General features: G+C 35.6%; 1 protein-coding gene across 1 annotated transcript in view; it reads left to right on the plus strand.

Moving 5' to 3' along the window:
• The window catches only part of RGS7 (regulator of G protein signaling 7), a 204,666-nt gene that overhangs the window by 98,834 nt on the left and 88,907 nt on the right, over positions 1-16,925 (plus strand). Inside the window, exon 3 of the mRNA XM_041469997.1 lies at positions 349-445. Within this exon, the coding sequence (XP_041325931.1) occupies positions 349-445 (97 nt within the window). The remainder of the gene's footprint in view (positions 1-348; positions 446-16,925) is intronic.

Raw genomic sequence — 16,925 nt, forward strand, 5'->3', positions numbered from 1 at the left:
CAATACCATTAAAACAATTAAAACATGAAGTTTAATATCCAACAATGGTTTTTGACTAGTTTTTTTAGGTACTTTAACTAAATCTAACTTTAACTAAGTTGTTCTGCATTGCTGTTTCTTTCTCAAGTGTCCTTGAATACATGTTTTCTGCTGTTTGTCATGAATAAATTACTTGCAGTTTTAGCCTGTTCAATGAAATGATAGAATATAAATTAAAGAAAAATAGAAAGAGGGGACCTGTCAGTCTGAGAGATTTATCTAGGATTTCTTGGAGATTTACTTTAGGAAACAATTATGGATTTATTTATTCTTTTTATTTTTAAATTTGTTTTTTATTTCTCTATTTAGATGGAAGATGTCATAGCCCGCATGCAAGATGAGAAAAATGGGATTCCTATTCGGACAGTGAAAAGTTTTCTTTCCAAGATTCCCAGTGTCTTTTCTGGTAAGAGTCAAAGTGAATTTCATACTATTTTAAAGTTTTATGTGAGGGGATACTCTAGTGGGAAACACTTTTAAATAAGTACTGTTGAGAATTCACAGTCATCTGGTCTGGAGGAGACATTATTTATCCTTTGAATAGTTTAATTATAGAAGACTTTGATTTTTCTCTCAGATTGGACTTGGCTTACAAATAGATATTTTTGTCCTGAAAATTATGTGACGGGAATACTTAATTTACTACAAAAAGTTAATTATTTCAAACTGGCAATATTTTTATGGCAGGTCAGGTCTGGTTTTCAGCCAGCTTCCATAGCAAGTATGAATTTAGTGTATTGGCCAGTACATGAAGATAAGAAATTTCATAGCAGCAGAACAAAAGAAAAATCATCACCATAGAGTCAAGCCTCGTGTCTCCACACACGGAGAGTCCTCAACAACACTCTGCAAATGGTGCTGATGGGGCTGTGACATTTATTACAATGTTCATGACCTGCTTCTGTAGCCCAGTGCCTGAGCTTGTGAAACTAAGGCTGAGATCTTTGTGGTGATTTGCAAGACAGCTGTAAACTCTATAGCTGGTCAGGTCAGCACAGTCATAGACACAAATATCAGTCTATTTATTAATTAATTAGCATATAATTACTCTGCTATTTACCTAGATTTATGACAATTTATGCATTTGTGTATGTGGCTATATACTCCAGTGAGTATTGAGTTCCTTTGAAATAGATGTCATTGTTGAATCCAATTTTTCCATAATTTGTAAGAGGGTATCCTAATGCAGAAATTGCTATACAAGTTTCTGTGGTCCAGAACATCAAGAAAAATTCTATAGTTTAATTTTCAACCTTTGAAATTTTTTTATAGTGAATAATCCTGTCATAAAAAAGGATAGAGTCTTAAGAGTGAATGAAATTGCTTCCTGATTTTAGAAAATTAATTTTAGATTTTAGAAACTTACATAAACAATAGCCTCTGGAGCATGGACCTTTATTTTGCCATGAGTTAGTGCAGCATGGCATCTAACTGAAGAATTCATCAAGAATTCATTGTTAATCTCTGCCTTAATTTGTGTATAATAGATTTCAAAGTAGACTGACCAGACTGACCAAAATGTATTTTTTTTTTCAACTGGAATAGGCATCATACTTTTAAAGGTTGAGTTAGAATATATATACAGTTATACATAGCCGTTACTTATATACCAACTTTTCTATCAATGTGTTAACTTTATTAGCTTCAGGGGGAAATAAAAATCACAGGACAGTTCATTTTTTTTCTCTTTTCTGATTTTCTCTCTCAAATACCAGGGAGTACCAGTAATTTTTGCTGCACATGACTGAAACTCCCACCAGAGCAGCATAATTGTCATTTCAGTTCAATTATTCTACTTTCCTGTCAGTTCTCCGTCCTGAATGGAATATGAAAGCTTCAACTCTATGTCCTAAGTCACTAACATCATTTAATGTGCTAGGAGTTTGTATATGTAGCAAACAAATATCAGCTTAACTCTAAGCTGTTGATTTCTAGGAGACATGGGAATATGGTCTAAGGGTCATGACAACAATAATGCAAATATATTTAACAAAAAACTTATAGTACTTTTAATACCCTCAAAAGCATCAAAGTAGATGCTCTCTAAGTATATATATATATAGATATATACTTATATGCTCATATATTTTTAATATATATATATATGTGTGTATGTGTGTTGTGTGTGTCTATGCAAAAGATATCTTGTACACACCCTCTGTCCTGGATTATGCCCCATAAATACTGGAGCTTTGCAACTGTTTGGTAGTTGGTTTTCCTTTCCTTCCTTTCCTTGGGAGAAGCAAAAAAGAAACTACCACAGTGAAATCATGTTCCTTCAGGCACTTAGTAAAGACTACAAGTCCTTTAAACAACATGTAAAAGCTAAGGATGTCCATAAATTGTCTGTAGGAATAGGGTCTTATGTGATAATAGTATTGCTTCTAAAACCAGCAAATCAGAAACTAGTTGAAAGAGCAAATTTTTATTGTTGAATTACTGGCCATCTCTAAAGATGACTGCATTAGCAAAATCAGCCTGAGGAGTGGTATTTGAATTTCACGGAATGTTGTGATTGTAATAAATAGGATGATGTAACCATACTATCTCCTTCACTGAGTCATTCCTGAAATGTTTTCACAAGTAAAATATCAACAGAGAGAAACATTTGAAATACAGATATTTCCCTGTACACTATAAAGATTTTTCTTCTTCAGAAAAAATATAATCCTAAATTAAAGATTAGTCCACTTTGTGAAATTTTGAAAAGATGAGGAATAATTCTGCTTTATGTTGCATATATTCTATACATTCATAGAAAGCAAATAAAAATTTGAAACTTTTAAGGCTCAAAGGGAAAAAGTAGACAGGAGATTTTGCACCTTCTATCTGCATTTTGATGAACAAAGGAAGGATGTACTGTTTTTGTCTTCATGCTTTTGAAATGTTTTGGAGGAGTGAATAAGATAATGTATATAGACTTCTTGCTGGCCAGCAATAATGATTGCATGAAGGTTGTCATGTGCATTCTTTATTAACATGGATTAGAATATTAAGAATAAAGAGGACGTGATTTTCCTGGTCCATGGTTCACCTTTAGACCTGGAAATGGATAAAAAAAAACTTGCTTGAAATGATGAATTTAGGGACTCTGACATATGAATCATAGAGATTAGAAGGAGCTGTAAAATATAATTTTTATTTTTGCTAAGGAGGGATACAAGAAAATGCCAAAGATTTGCTGTTCGCTTCGAAGCAGAAAGAATCATTCAGAGTTTACTGACAAATCAATAGCTGAGGGTTTGTTTTGGAAGTCTTTGTGAGGTGGTGTGGGTGGTTTACCCAGTCCTAGTGCTGGAAGCTTCATAAGCTAATCAGAACATGAATATTTCATTAAGAAGATGTAGTGATGCTTATGGTCATTAAGGAATATCAGTGTGATTCTTCATAGAACTTTAAAGTGTGCAACACTTGGGTGGGCTTGCTGATGAAACCTGTGGAGAATGTGCCAGTTGAGTGGTGTGTAAGCTTGAGTGTGGAACATGAGAATTTTTATTAAGGAGCAGGGAGAATTATTGAGAAATGTAAGTTCAGTTAAAGAATACACACAGAGGGAGAATAAAGCCTTTACAAGAAAAACATGCTCATACTTGTTATTACTGGGTGTTTCTGATGCAGGGCTCATTGATCTTGGAATGTAGTCACAGCTTGAACTGACAAAAATAGGAGAAGGAGATCAGTAGAAAGGTGTGTTTTTAGCATCTCCTGTGTTAAAGAGGAAATGAAAACATTAGTTTACTTTTCACTGGAAAATATGACCCACGTGAAGTCTTTAGTTTTTTTCTCATTCTTGTAGCTGAAGCTGATATAGTATCTTTTCCATATAAATATTGTGTTTTCCCATTTGTTAGAAAGATTATTGCAGTTATTACATCAATTTTTTTGTTAAATGTTTGCAATTATTACATCCATTTTTTGTTAAATACTTTTCTTGATCTCAGAAAATGCTTATTTCCCTTTTACCTGGGAAATAATGAAAATAATGAGATATTGCATTTTGATTAGCAAATGTGTTAATATAACAATTAATTACCAGTAGCAGTTTGCTTCATAAAAAATTAAAGAATTGATGTGTTTAAACATAAAAAAATCCAAGTTAAAACAGAATGGCAGTCTCAGTAGCCTGGACAGATGTAGTAAGAGACTCCAGAGGAAAGCAGTGTTATAATCGCTCATCATTCTCGCAAATCGCAGGTGGGTGAGCCCAAGGAATGAGTCACGGGGGCTACCTGCAACAGTATTGCTTGTTATACAGAGGCAGGCAGCAAAAAATGAGGAGTACAGTGAGAATTGGATGACTCAGGGGACTAATAACAGGAGTTTCATCTGTCAGTAGTTGTCTTTTCCAGTTGAGTAATGAGTTGTTAACACCTGATGACTTCTCAGTGCTGCATGTGAAATTGCTTGATTGGTTTATCCACTTCAGTACTGGAGATTACCAACCTGAAGCACAAAATGAAATAGAAAGCTCTACTACTTGGTTCCACAAGAAAGCATAACACTTCAATCATCTGGTGCCTTTGGAGCAAAGTAATATTGCATTATAGGTAAATAAAAGGATTTTTGAATTTCTGTTTTTGAGAGATTTTTGAGAGTAAATGAACCATTTTGAAGAATCTGGGATTCCCAAATCCCAAGTCTTGGATTTTATAAGACCTTGTTTTTAACTTCAGTGTCTCTCATGCTGGGTTGATGACAGGTTCCTACTTTCTTGTTCTGTCCATTTCTTCATCTCTCTTTCCTTGCATTGTCCTAAAGTGTGATTTAATGATAGATTCATTGCTGATTTCTTTGTGCCAAATGAGTCTCTTGTTACTTGCAAACCAAGTCTTCAGTGTTAAAACTGGAAGCTCACTGCCTTGATGAGGTTCCACTCTTAGTGAAATGCTTTGATGAAAAGCTTGCTGTCAGTTCGTCGAGGACAAAAGCTGGATCGCTCCCTCTCCTGTGCCCTCTCAGATTGGCAGATTGGAGCAGGCACTTGCCATGTTTAGAGTTTCACTTTGCAAAGCAGAATTTTGAGGAAAAAAAGGTTAATAAACCTATATTCCCAAATGAATAGTTTGTCTGAAGTTATACCACCAGTCTCTTGCATTTGTAATTTTTTCAGAGTGACTGATTTGCATTAAAATGTTCATAATCTTTTGGGAGTGGATATTTTTTGTTCATGATTTTTAGAATCATGAGTAGAAGAGATTGACTAAGTGGAGCCATAAGACTGGACACACAGTCATTGCCAAGTATTGACATAATTAAGTGACTAATGAGTGATGGTTTTTATGCTTTACAGAAAACCAAAGTGGATATTTGAGTGCTGCCTGCAACCCTTCACCTTCTGTTTCAGTTTGTTTGCCTGGCTTGGCCTCGTGACTGGGATGGTTACTGAGGGTGATCTTAAGCTGCTTAAAACTTGACAGAACTTTTGTATCTTACAGAAAATCAGGATTGTGACAGCTTTGCCATTGGGAAGTGCAGAATGAACAAGCTGTGGTGGGCTGGGATCAAATAAGATGAATGCTCCTCAGAAAGAAAGGAAAAACTCTTTCCACTATCTTTAACAGTAGAATTAAATAAGAACAATTCTGTAAGAGTGATTGAATTGTTTGGATTGGAAGGGATCTTAAAGATTATCTGGTTCCATTCTCCCGGCTATGGGCAGGGATGCTACCCACTAGATCCTGTTGCCCAGGACCCCATCAAGCCTGACCTTGAACACTTGCAGGAGTGGGGCAGCCACAACTTACCTGGGCAGCCAGGTTCCAAGATGATTGTGCTCTCCATTTTAATTTTAAGGAATGTGTTAATATCAGACCTTTATTAAATTACTGTTGGAATGAAAAGCTTTTCAAAATGTGAAGTTACTTTAAACAGAATAACAAATACTAACTTAAAGGTTATTGCTTCTTCCTAACCAAACAACATAACAAAAAATTTTATTCATATGCTTACTTTTTGATTCAATGGCAATTGCCATTGGGAGCTTTAGTATAACGAAGGAAATAAAGTAAAAAAAAAAGTCTGAAGCAATTTTGCAAAATCGTCCTAGGAAACTGAAATATACTGAAAACCCATTTAAAAAGTCTTTTAAAGTAATCTATGTGCAAAACAATCATCATAAATTTCTTTTCCCTTAAAATATGAAAAGATTATTTTCACAGACATTTGCAAAAGAGGTAGGTATAGAAGTCCTGCAATGATGGAAAAAAAATACCTCAATAGCTGTTCACTTGTTGTGAGATGGAAAATTGCTAGGAACATTCATCTTTGAGGTTTGTCCACATAAAATGTGCAGCTTGAATTAAATGGTCTTGTTTCCCAAATGCATGCTTCCTCCCAGACTCCTATTTCCAGAGAATTAGCTCTGGGCCTTGTTGATCAGTGATAGAAATTTTTTGCTACCTTTTCCTACTATGTTGTTTCATAAAGAAAATACTTCCCTACCTTTGTTCCATCTTACTAATCTCCTTGTGTGTAAGGTTTTGCCACTGTTTCAAGTGGAACAGGATTGCAGCTTTGAAGTGTGAGGATGTTTAAGAGGAGCAAGGGAAAGCCTGCTGCATTCAGCAAAGCCAAAAATGTGCCTAGTTTGGCACCCTTGACACTCAGTCTCTGGACTCTGGACATGTGACATTAATGGAAAATGTGGAGTGAAAAGGAAGCCCTGAATCAGCCTCACACAAACCTGAAATTACCAAAAGTTCCACAATCTTTCACAGCTTCAATTTCAGTAGTGTGCCATTTGTTCTGTTAACACTGGTTAACAATTTTGTTTTGCTGGTTTTCCATTGGCAACAGTGAATAGTACTTTGAGAAAGCAGAGAAAATAGCCCCATCCAAATATAAGTATAATGCTTATTTATGCCATTTGTATTTGTCCATGGAGGCAGTACATAATATGTCATCTTAACAGAAACCCTCTTGAGCTGATATAATCTGCATCTGTAGTAGTGATAGCTTAGCTAAAATCTGTTAGGTGCACAAAGTCCTCTAGGAAGAAAAGACTAGGTTATGTCTAATGACAAGTGAATGTATGGAAATATATTCAGGAATTCTGTGAAAAAGGTTTTCTTTCCTTGGTATCTCTTGGAAATCTCTTAAAAATGAATATTACTAATGCTGCATAGCAATGATTAGAACAAGTGAAATAAGTATCAGTGAGAATTTGTTGGAGATGTGTATTTTAAGTAATTGTTTTAATTAGGAAGCAGGGTGAAGTAAACTATTTAACTTGACCACTTTAAGAAGTACTTCCCTGACTGCAAAGATGTTTAAATCACATTGGAATTTTTGCACAGAGCAATTTGAATGAGGCAGAAGAGAAGTGCTTTCTCAGGAGAAAGGATTGGTACTGTGTCTGCCATCAGTAATTTCTGAGACAGGAGGGAAATTTGTAGCTCATGTTAAGGGGAGAGGAAGTGTGTAGGTGAAGACAAATTAAGTCCTATCATTAAGTCCTTTTTCAGCATTAGTAATGTTGCCAAAATGTGAAATCTGTTTCATTGTGCTCTTGTTAAATAGTCTCTGGATACTATTTCAGAAATGAACATCCACTTGGACAAAAGGAAAAGAAAACCAATCTGGTTCCTCTAAGGTCAGAGCCCTTGAGTCCCAAAACGTATCCGTAGTCTTGCCAAAAATCAAAACTTTGCAATGGTACATGGGATTTGTAAATGTCAGTTTGTAGAGTGCAGTGTAATTCTAAAGCTGGGAATATGGGTTAGCTGGTTTGGGTCCTGAATATGCTGTCAGTTAGAAAGGAATAAAATAGTTACAGGGAATTTCTGCATGCAGTGCTGTAGTTAAGCAGGTGCTGTAATTGTTTTATAAACAGAGACAATAATTATTGATGCAATTATATTTTGGAGTACACACTGAGAAATATCTAATTTTTAAATTTATGTGGCATTGTACCCTATTGTCTTGTGGCATGTTTTTGCTTGTGTGATAACTATTAACTATAATTTAGCAAGCAATATAGACATGTGATAAGTATTGCTGGTACAGGCACAAATAACATATTATTTACAGGCATCCTGATAGGTATAATACAGTAAAAGCAAATTTCCTTTTCTCTTTAGGATGATACATATGTGTCTGAAATAGTAGTCCCATTTTCCTCTTAAATGATGTCTAACATTAACTCCTTTCGTGACTTTTCAAGCATAATTTCTTTCTACTTCAGTTTTACTTTTTTTAGTACATAATTTTCTATCTTATTTTCTTTAAATCTATTTTTTCAAAGTAATTTGAAATATTTAAGCAAACTTTATGCAAAAAGAAAGTGGGTCTGTATTTGCAGATTTCAATCTCCCATTTTTACAGGCACATAGATATAGTTGGCCAGCAGTTAAAATAACCAAACTAAGTAAAATCATTCCCCAGAGAATATGCCCCTTAAGCAAGAAATCAAGTTAGCAGGGTTTACAAGATTACTTTTGATTTAGCTCCTAATTCTGCTGGTTCCAGAGGAAAAAGACATTGTCATTGCACTTGCATCAGAAGACTGCAGAATTGTCTTTGCAAAAGGAAGCAAGTAGTAATTGTAATTGTTTATATTTCTGTTGTTGCTGAAGTTATCTATAGGCTAGTTTTGCATGATACTGAAGCAGTTCTGCTGCTATTTTCTGTCAGCTGCATTCCTGAAAAAAAGTAACATATATTAAATTAGAAAGTCACCCTTGTGGGAAGTAAAGGTAACTTCATGAAACATACATGCTGTGACTGACAATCTATCACTATGCGAATAAAGGGTCCATTGATAGTAATACATTTTCTGCAAATTATCAAAATAATTTTAAATGGAATTATGGTATCAAGAACAATTTTTTACCAGGAAATAAGAGTGCTCAAATGTGCGATGAGTGTTGCTTACAATGCTCCACACATTTGACAAAGCCTATTTTACTCCTGAGCTTCATAATAAAGGTCATTTGAGTTCGTTGTTTAAAAACCTACTTTCTAGTCTATGCAGTTGGAGAGTAAGCCTTGATGTTACAAAACCAGCACGTAAGCTGGCTGTAGTTATCATGTTTTCTCTGATCCCAACCCCTCAGTTTAAGCAGTTCCCAAGGCCAGAGGATGTTGGCAGCTTTGGAGGCACAAAGCCCGGCGTTCCTGCTGAGTGCCTTGCCACACAGCATCTGTGCCTTTTTGTCTTAAAGGATGCAAGACCTCAGTGGGGGATGCTCTTAGTTTGCTTGTTTCCTCTTCTGGGGAAGATCACTGGAGTAGGTGCTGCTTCCCTGTGCAGCTCCCCATAGCAAAGGTTAGCCCACAGTAGGAAAGAGGCAGAGCTGTTGCAGTGATTGTCAGGAAGTCAGAAGGAGCAGGCCTGGTGAGTTTTGTGTCTGAAGAACAGAGCAGAAATCCGGGAATCTTCCGGAATCCAGGTAGATGGCACAAAAGAATGACTTGGTTGTGGGAAGGAGGACACAGTCATTGCCGAGACTTGGCTAGTGAAGCCAAACTAATGAGAAAGCATTGAGAATATTAAAAAAAAAAAAAAAAAAGACAAGGAAATTAGCATTACACTCCCCTCCCCAAGCACACATATTGTGAGATAATATTTTTTATTAAAAGGGCTGGTAGTGCTTGAGTGTACAAGCAACATGTGGGACTTTTTTTGCATTATTTTTTCTTCAGAGGCAATTACGATAATATGTGCATGCAAGGCTCTCATGGATACCAGCACTCATGTGCTTGTCTGATACCAGAAGATTTTGAGATTTTATAACAAAAAGTGAGACAGCCATAATGTGGAACTAGTTTAAAGACATACAGAACTGAGTCTATAGGTCTGTATTTCAGATACTTTGCCTTTTCATCAAGATCATCTTCTTGTAAGTTTGGACTTACCGTGGAAAGATGATTGCAGATCTTAATAAGTATACAGTGAGATGCTCAGTTGTTTTCTGAGCTGTATCTCTAGTCCAGGCAATATGTTGTGAATAGGGAAAAGGCATTGAGCCAAACCTGCCTGTTAATGGTTTGATCACATGAATTCCACCTTCTGCTTTTCTTCCCACATTTTTACCCTCTCCTCATTTTTCTGGTTGCTTTAATCAGTAATCAAGTTGAATTCTCATTTCTTCCATAGTCTTTAGAGAAAAATAGACTTTCTTTGTTCTCTATTCACTTGTTTTCTGAGTAGTAGTATTTTTGTGTTTCTAGTACCTGAGTTCTAAAGTGGGTGTTTTTTTTTTTTTTAAATTTATCAAGTCCTTTCATACTTACAAAAGCATCTGTTCAATAGAACAAATCAGGATCTCTTAATCAAAGGTGGAGGTGGGGTGACTCATCTCCTTGGCTTTTGTACCCGAGGTCAAATATAGTTTCACAGAAATATTTAGGCCTTGCCTGTTACTTACATCTTTTCAGGCTGTTGATTATATAATCTAAAAAAATTGTCATCAGTACTAAAATGACAAGCCACGAAGCCATGGTTACCATGGTCAGCATTTGCAGAAGGACCCCATCTGCTCTGTGTGAGTGATGGGTTAGTTGGTCTGGACTGGAAGTAGGTAGAAAATATGGTTGTGTTAAAGAACATCATGTTGCTCAAGCAGGATTTATGAGGCTAATCTTAATTTTGTGTCGTGTGTACAAGGAAGCTTCCAGTAGGGATGATGTTCCCAAACTCTAGACCATTTAAAGGCCAGTAATTGAGTCTATTTTCCAGAAAACTGATCATAGTGGCAATTTGCTGTTCTAGTACAGTTGCTGAAAGTAAATTGAAGAGTACAGCTTGTCTCACTTTTTTTCCTCTGTCTTAAAAATACATTTCTTCATGTTTGATAAGAAAAAACAATCAGCCCCAGGCAAAGGGACGTCCATCTCTCTCCATTTGTTGGTTATAGCTCCTTGTGACAGCAATGCAAGGGAAAGGGAACACAGCTCCAGTGTACTGAGCAGGTACAATTCAGCACTGGTTGTTCTGAGCTGTGTCACACCAGCAGAAAGGTAAATTATGCATGAATTGGATGGTCTAATATTGTTTAATTTCATGTGATGTCACTGAGGTCTAGGACACTGCTTCTAAATTACCTCTGCAGTGAGTTAAATGAACTGTGTAATTTAGTCACAATTAGAGAACTCTCTTTCTATTATTCTAAGGGATTATATGCCATGTTTAATCCAAACAGTCACCTAGTTAGTTTTGGATTTAGTCTGATATAATTACACTTTTGATTATTCTTAAACCTTTTATTTCTAATCATTAATGATGGGATGCAAAATTTAAAAAAGTGTTTAAACAAGTTTATGTGGGCACAGCTATATTAAAATGGAATTGTGTATTAGGCAGGGGAGACCTTATAGGGCAGGTAATAGGCTATGAAAGCCACGCTATTTTAGGAGGCTAGAGGGAAACCATTGTCGGTGAAATTCTAAAACTGAGAATAAATTGAACATTGAATACTCTTTTGAAATGTGTTTTAGTAGAACCAAAATAAATTGTTAGAGTAACAAATTTAAACTAGTATACTAATTGGAAAGTCCCAACAGAGAAATGGAGGACCACCTGATTTTAGAAAGGGGAAAGGGACCTGTTGAGCTCTCAGCTGCAGGGAAGAATTGAAACAGACTTCTGAACAGGAAGTGCATTGAAAAGAGGGAAGGCACCATTAAGTCTTTTCAACGAGGGAAGGAATGGCATTACCAGACACTACCAGTTTAAAGGTTTCAAAGTGCTTCAAGAGTTATACTTTTTGATCAAAAGTATTGCATTTTTTGGAAACTGTATCTGTTTGGATTATTTGGGAGCAGTGATTATTCATGTACGTGTCAGAAAATAGGAAAAGACTTCCTCGGTGTACATAAATTATTAAGTGGGGAATGAGTCATTAGTTCTTGTGGAAGAAGCAAAATTTTATATAAATAGTGTGTCTTAACTTTTGAATGATGTGAGTTTTGAAGGACATTCATGTTCTATAAAAGGCTATTTGAATTATGGTTATTCAGGACAAGGTGTCTGTGTAGACCTTGTCTTTATTCTCTGTAGTAATCTTACTATTTTGTAAGAATTAAGTATCTCCATTACATATGTACTGGTGCTTTAAAATGTAGTATTATAATTGGTTTCAATTGAAAAATCACTGATTGATAGCTGAAAATTTAAAATAAATAAATTTCCTTCCAATTTTATTTCTTTTAGAACAGTACAGAAAGCAAAATAATTATTAATATTAAAGAGTGAAATGTCAATTTAGTTCTACATATTGCATCTATTTTAGATCAAGTCATGATTGTGTGAGAAGAAGCTCCCATTTAAGAGGTTTGTGTAAAATAGATTTTGTTCCTTTGTTTTAAAAAATGAGATAAAAATCTCCAATTCAGTGTATTTAAATTACTCTTCTGGCACATCTCTACAGCTTGGATATTCAGGCCAATCCACCAAACATCAATATTTGCTGAATCTCTGTGCTCAGTTTGTTACTAGTCAAGCCAAAATAGAAACTGTCTGTACTATCTCTACTCTTATGTGCAGATAGATGTAGAGAGACATCTAGAAGTCCAGAAACAAGAGAAAAAGATAAAATATAATTTCATGAATAATAATTTTTACCTTCTGTCCAAGACTACTTTCAGATGCAGATAACTATTTGCTTTAAAAATTTACATGTCATTTGTGCTTTAGCAAGGCAGATATTCAGTTTAAATGCTGTATAATTTTATAATGGGTTATCCAAACTGGAATTTTTATTTACAGAAAAATAGCAAAAAGAAAGAAAAAGGGACACTACACAGATTAAAAGCAAGAGTTCCTAAGTGTTGCATTAGCTTCAGCAAGCATATAAACAGGCACAATACATGGCAAAAAGAAAAATGAAATATATTAGTTGTAACATTTGCAGTAGGTATCCTCAGTCAGCTGAAACTCTTCTCAAATCAACAGATCTGTCAAATCAGAAGGAGATTATGGCCCTAGATCTCAGATCTAATGAAGATTTGTATCACTATTGGAAATCTTTTGAAACTACCATTATTTTGGAAAGGAAGAAGTTGTTCTTGCTGGCATAGCTAAAAAAATAAAATGTGTTTTTCATCTGTGATCAGTATTGACTTGGTAAGAAAGAAGAATAAAAGAAACAGAATAAAAAATTCTGCCTCAAATCCAAAATGCTTTTTTTTTTTTTTTTTCCTGAGTATTACTGCTTTCCAATGTGAGATTTTCCTGTTGGTAAGTGAAGCCTGCAACTTCAGTGCTAATAAAATAAATAGATTCATTTAAAAGATTCGTATACACAAAAGGGATACTTAAAGTCTTTTACAGGAAGACAAACTTGAGTAAGATCCATGTGCATTTGATTTGATCTTTCTTCACTCAAAATCTAAGTAAATCACTGAACTGAACATATACCACGGCACCAGTACATGATGTATGTGTCTAAGCAGCCATGAAACAGCAGCCTTATTTCTATGATTATGGGTGAGGAGCCTGAAACTATTAACGGGCTACAAATGAGGCAGCACCCAGCAAGGTCAGAGAAAAACAAGAAAAATGCCCCCCACCCGTGTTGTCAGGGCCCTGGGCTGCCGCTCTGCTGGAGGGGATGAAAAATCCTGTGCCTGCTCCTGCTGCTGCCAGGAGCTGTTTGCCCCCGTGGGGGGAGCTGCCGCCGACTGAGGAGCAGGGCTTGGAACCCCCAGCTGCTCTCAGCCAGAGCTGCACTGCGTGCCCCAGATGAAAAAGACTCCTTCTGTGGCTGCACCAGAGGCCCAGTTAATTGTCTGAAATCTGACAAAGTGTAGGTGCACTCCCATCCATTAGGAGTGAGATGTTGCCTTGGGTTTCCAAAGGTGTTTACTCTTTGTCTGCAAGGTTCTTTACAGTTTCCAGTTGATGGTGTTTATTGACAATATCAACCCTAGCTTTGAATCACACAAATTGTCCTTTAATGACCATTTGTAACTGCAAAATAATCCTCTTTTCCCAAAGCAACTTCTGTATAATAAGCAGACTGAGTGTAATTAGCATTTCAAAAAATGTAAAGGACATGATAGGAATCAAAGTGCTAGAAAAGAGTGATTGGTATTATATACATGCTATATATTTTCATGACCTTTTTATCTGGCAGACGCTAGGGGTAATATATGGTTATAGTGCAACAAAACCAGAGAGAAAGCCTGAAGTTGAACTCTTTTCATTGCTCATTTATATTCCCTTTCACCTGCTTAAATAACAGCGAAAAAAGAACAATCTGGCAAAATTAATGCTAACATTAATAAAAAAGGCACAAAAACCCACTTAACTTATGCCCAGCCATCGACGCAAATGATATGAAGAATTTTCATATGAAATAAAATCAAGAACAAGCCTGATATACTTTGAAGTCCTGCCTGAATTCATCATGTTAAACACTGACCTTTATCTTTATGTTTCCTGTATCTTGCATGGCTTTTCTAAATAAATAGACCAAGGGTCATTCATTATTAAAGAAGTACTTGCAACAGATAGTTCAGCAGGCTAACAAACAGTGTTATTAAGGCTGAATCTTCCCATTTGAAGCAACATGAAAATTTTCCTGTTATTCTTTACTTATGTTTTTTTTTTTAATATTTTGAGTATAATATGAGTATAGTAGTCCTCTTGTAAATGCAGCAGGCCCTGCACCACCCCCTGCCGAAAAAAAAAAACCAAAAAACCTGGTGTTGCCAAAGGCATACTAGCATAACCTATGGTTCATAAGTGGGGCTTAAAATTGAGGCCCTTGGATTTTCAATATTTGCTTAACTATTCTCTCTTTGTGGCAGCAGTATTTTCATTTGGCCTCTCTGACCATCACCACAGCTGTAAAGTGAACTGTGTACTTACTCATCATAGTAATACTAGAGGACTTAATGTTGCTGGAGTTCTTCCATATACCACTGTACAAATTGTAAATCAATTAAAAAATTTTTCTGTAATTGTTTGCAGGGCACTTTGTAAGTTTTATACCTTTAGGAAATAACACTTATTTTACTAGTGCATCTTCTGGGACAAACTGAGCATTGTTGTTTCCCTTGCTGAAAAGCATTTTTAAGCAGTGATCATTCTTCTGTCAAATCCTTTCCCTTGTGCCAAATATGGGTAACCAACTTTGGTGCAGGTGACCACATCAGTCAAACCCAAGACAACAGCAGGTCCTTCAAATAAAATGTGCCTCAATAGCCTCGTCCCACTTGTTTGTACATACCCACTTGTCTTTCCTTTTGCTTTCTTTTCAGCATAGTTACCTAACTGGCATCTAAGACGCTTCCTTGTTTGACACCCCAGGGACCTGTCCTCCCTCAGCTTCCCTGCACACAGAGGAGGGAGCACAGCTTCTCCTGGTTTTTGCATACGTGACTTTAATTACCAGCATTTGTCATGTGAAGGCATCAGTCATACATCAAACAAAGTGTTTTTGAAGGAGGGAATATCATTACATTGCTAATGCCTTTGGTAAAATAAATGTGTTTTATGTCAAAATAATCTGAATGTTTCTTTATAGAGTGTGATCATGCCCAATTTAGAGCATGGTTGCTATAGTTTGCATAGCCCAGGAAGGTGCTTGAGAGACAATCAAGAAAGCTTCTTAAACAATATGAGGAGCTGGAGCCTTTTTTTGCACATCCCTTTCACCTGTCAGCTAGCAAAAGTGCAGATGAGTACAAAAATGTGCAGTATTGTATAGAGAAGTTTTATGTTAGAAGTAAATAGCTCTAGATGGTTATGGTTTCACCACAATTTTGCATGCATACTGATCTTAGAAGGAGTAAAAAAATAGACTTTAAGTCTCTTAAGCAACTTTAAATAGCCATTTGTTTTCTGTATATCTCAACATATGTCATAGCTGAGAAGAATTTGAGCCATATTTCAATATCTTTTTCAGTCACTATCTTTTTCAGTCACTTCTTGAAACTATGTTGATTTGACACTTTAAAAATGTTTTTAGTGACCGTAATGGAGCTACTTTGGATTTTCCCATTGGAGCTAAGACAGAGAATGGTTTTATAATATTCCCTTTGATTTATCATTCAATAAAGAGAAATTAATTTTAAGCATAGCACCAGAATTAAAAATAGGTTTGAAATTAAATCTTAAGAGGACATGATTCAAAACTGCCAAAATAGTAAGTTTGCTCTTACTCTTATTTTTGAAGAAAACATCTTTTAGAAGCTAAATTCCAGATACTTCCCAAATGTTTTAAGCCCCACTATATATAATCCACGGTCTGGAAGCTGGTATAGTAGTTACAGGAGCTGTGATTTTACAAATACACTTTCCAAATGGTATTTGCTATATAAAATTGCAACAAGTGTTAGCTTTTCAAGACTCATCTGTTTTTTTCGCTACATGGTAAGAGGAGAGATGACTCATCAAAGAGGAGAGAGGCATGGTATGAGATAAAGAGAGCTATCACTGCTATCATTATAATGTTTATATTGTACAATAAGAATATCTTTGAATTTAGTTTAGGTTAAAATGGAAGTGGCAAGTTATTAAAGATATACAGTAGATTAAAATTTTTTATTTATTTTAATAATGATTGACAAGCTAACATCTTAAGAGAAAAAGGCAGACAAAATTGTCCATTATTCTTTTGTTATTTTATCTCTTGTGTCTAAAACTATCAATGGAATGTCCCTGAGTGCTCCGTGTAGCAGATCCTATGGCTCTGTCCTCTGGTCTTTTCAAAGAGATCATAGGTTCAGAGGATAATGAAGCACATCCATCTCAGTTCTCTTCAAGTTTTCTACATCTGCTTAATTTAGAAGAATTATCCATTAAGAGCATTTATGATGCTGTGTCTGGCAAACTGGTTTTCTGCTGTGAAATATTTTTAGAGCCACACTTTTTCAGGAGAATGTTTTTGACATTGCCATTATCAGAAAGTACTGAAATACTGAGGGTTTTTTTATTGTTT

Source organism: Pyrgilauda ruficollis, unplaced genomic scaffold (genome assembly GCF_017590135.1).
Source record: "Pyrgilauda ruficollis isolate IOZ18807 unplaced genomic scaffold, ASM1759013v1 scaffold24, whole genome shotgun sequence".
NCBI classification, from domain to species: Eukaryota; Metazoa; Chordata; class Aves; order Passeriformes; family Passeridae; genus Pyrgilauda; species Pyrgilauda ruficollis.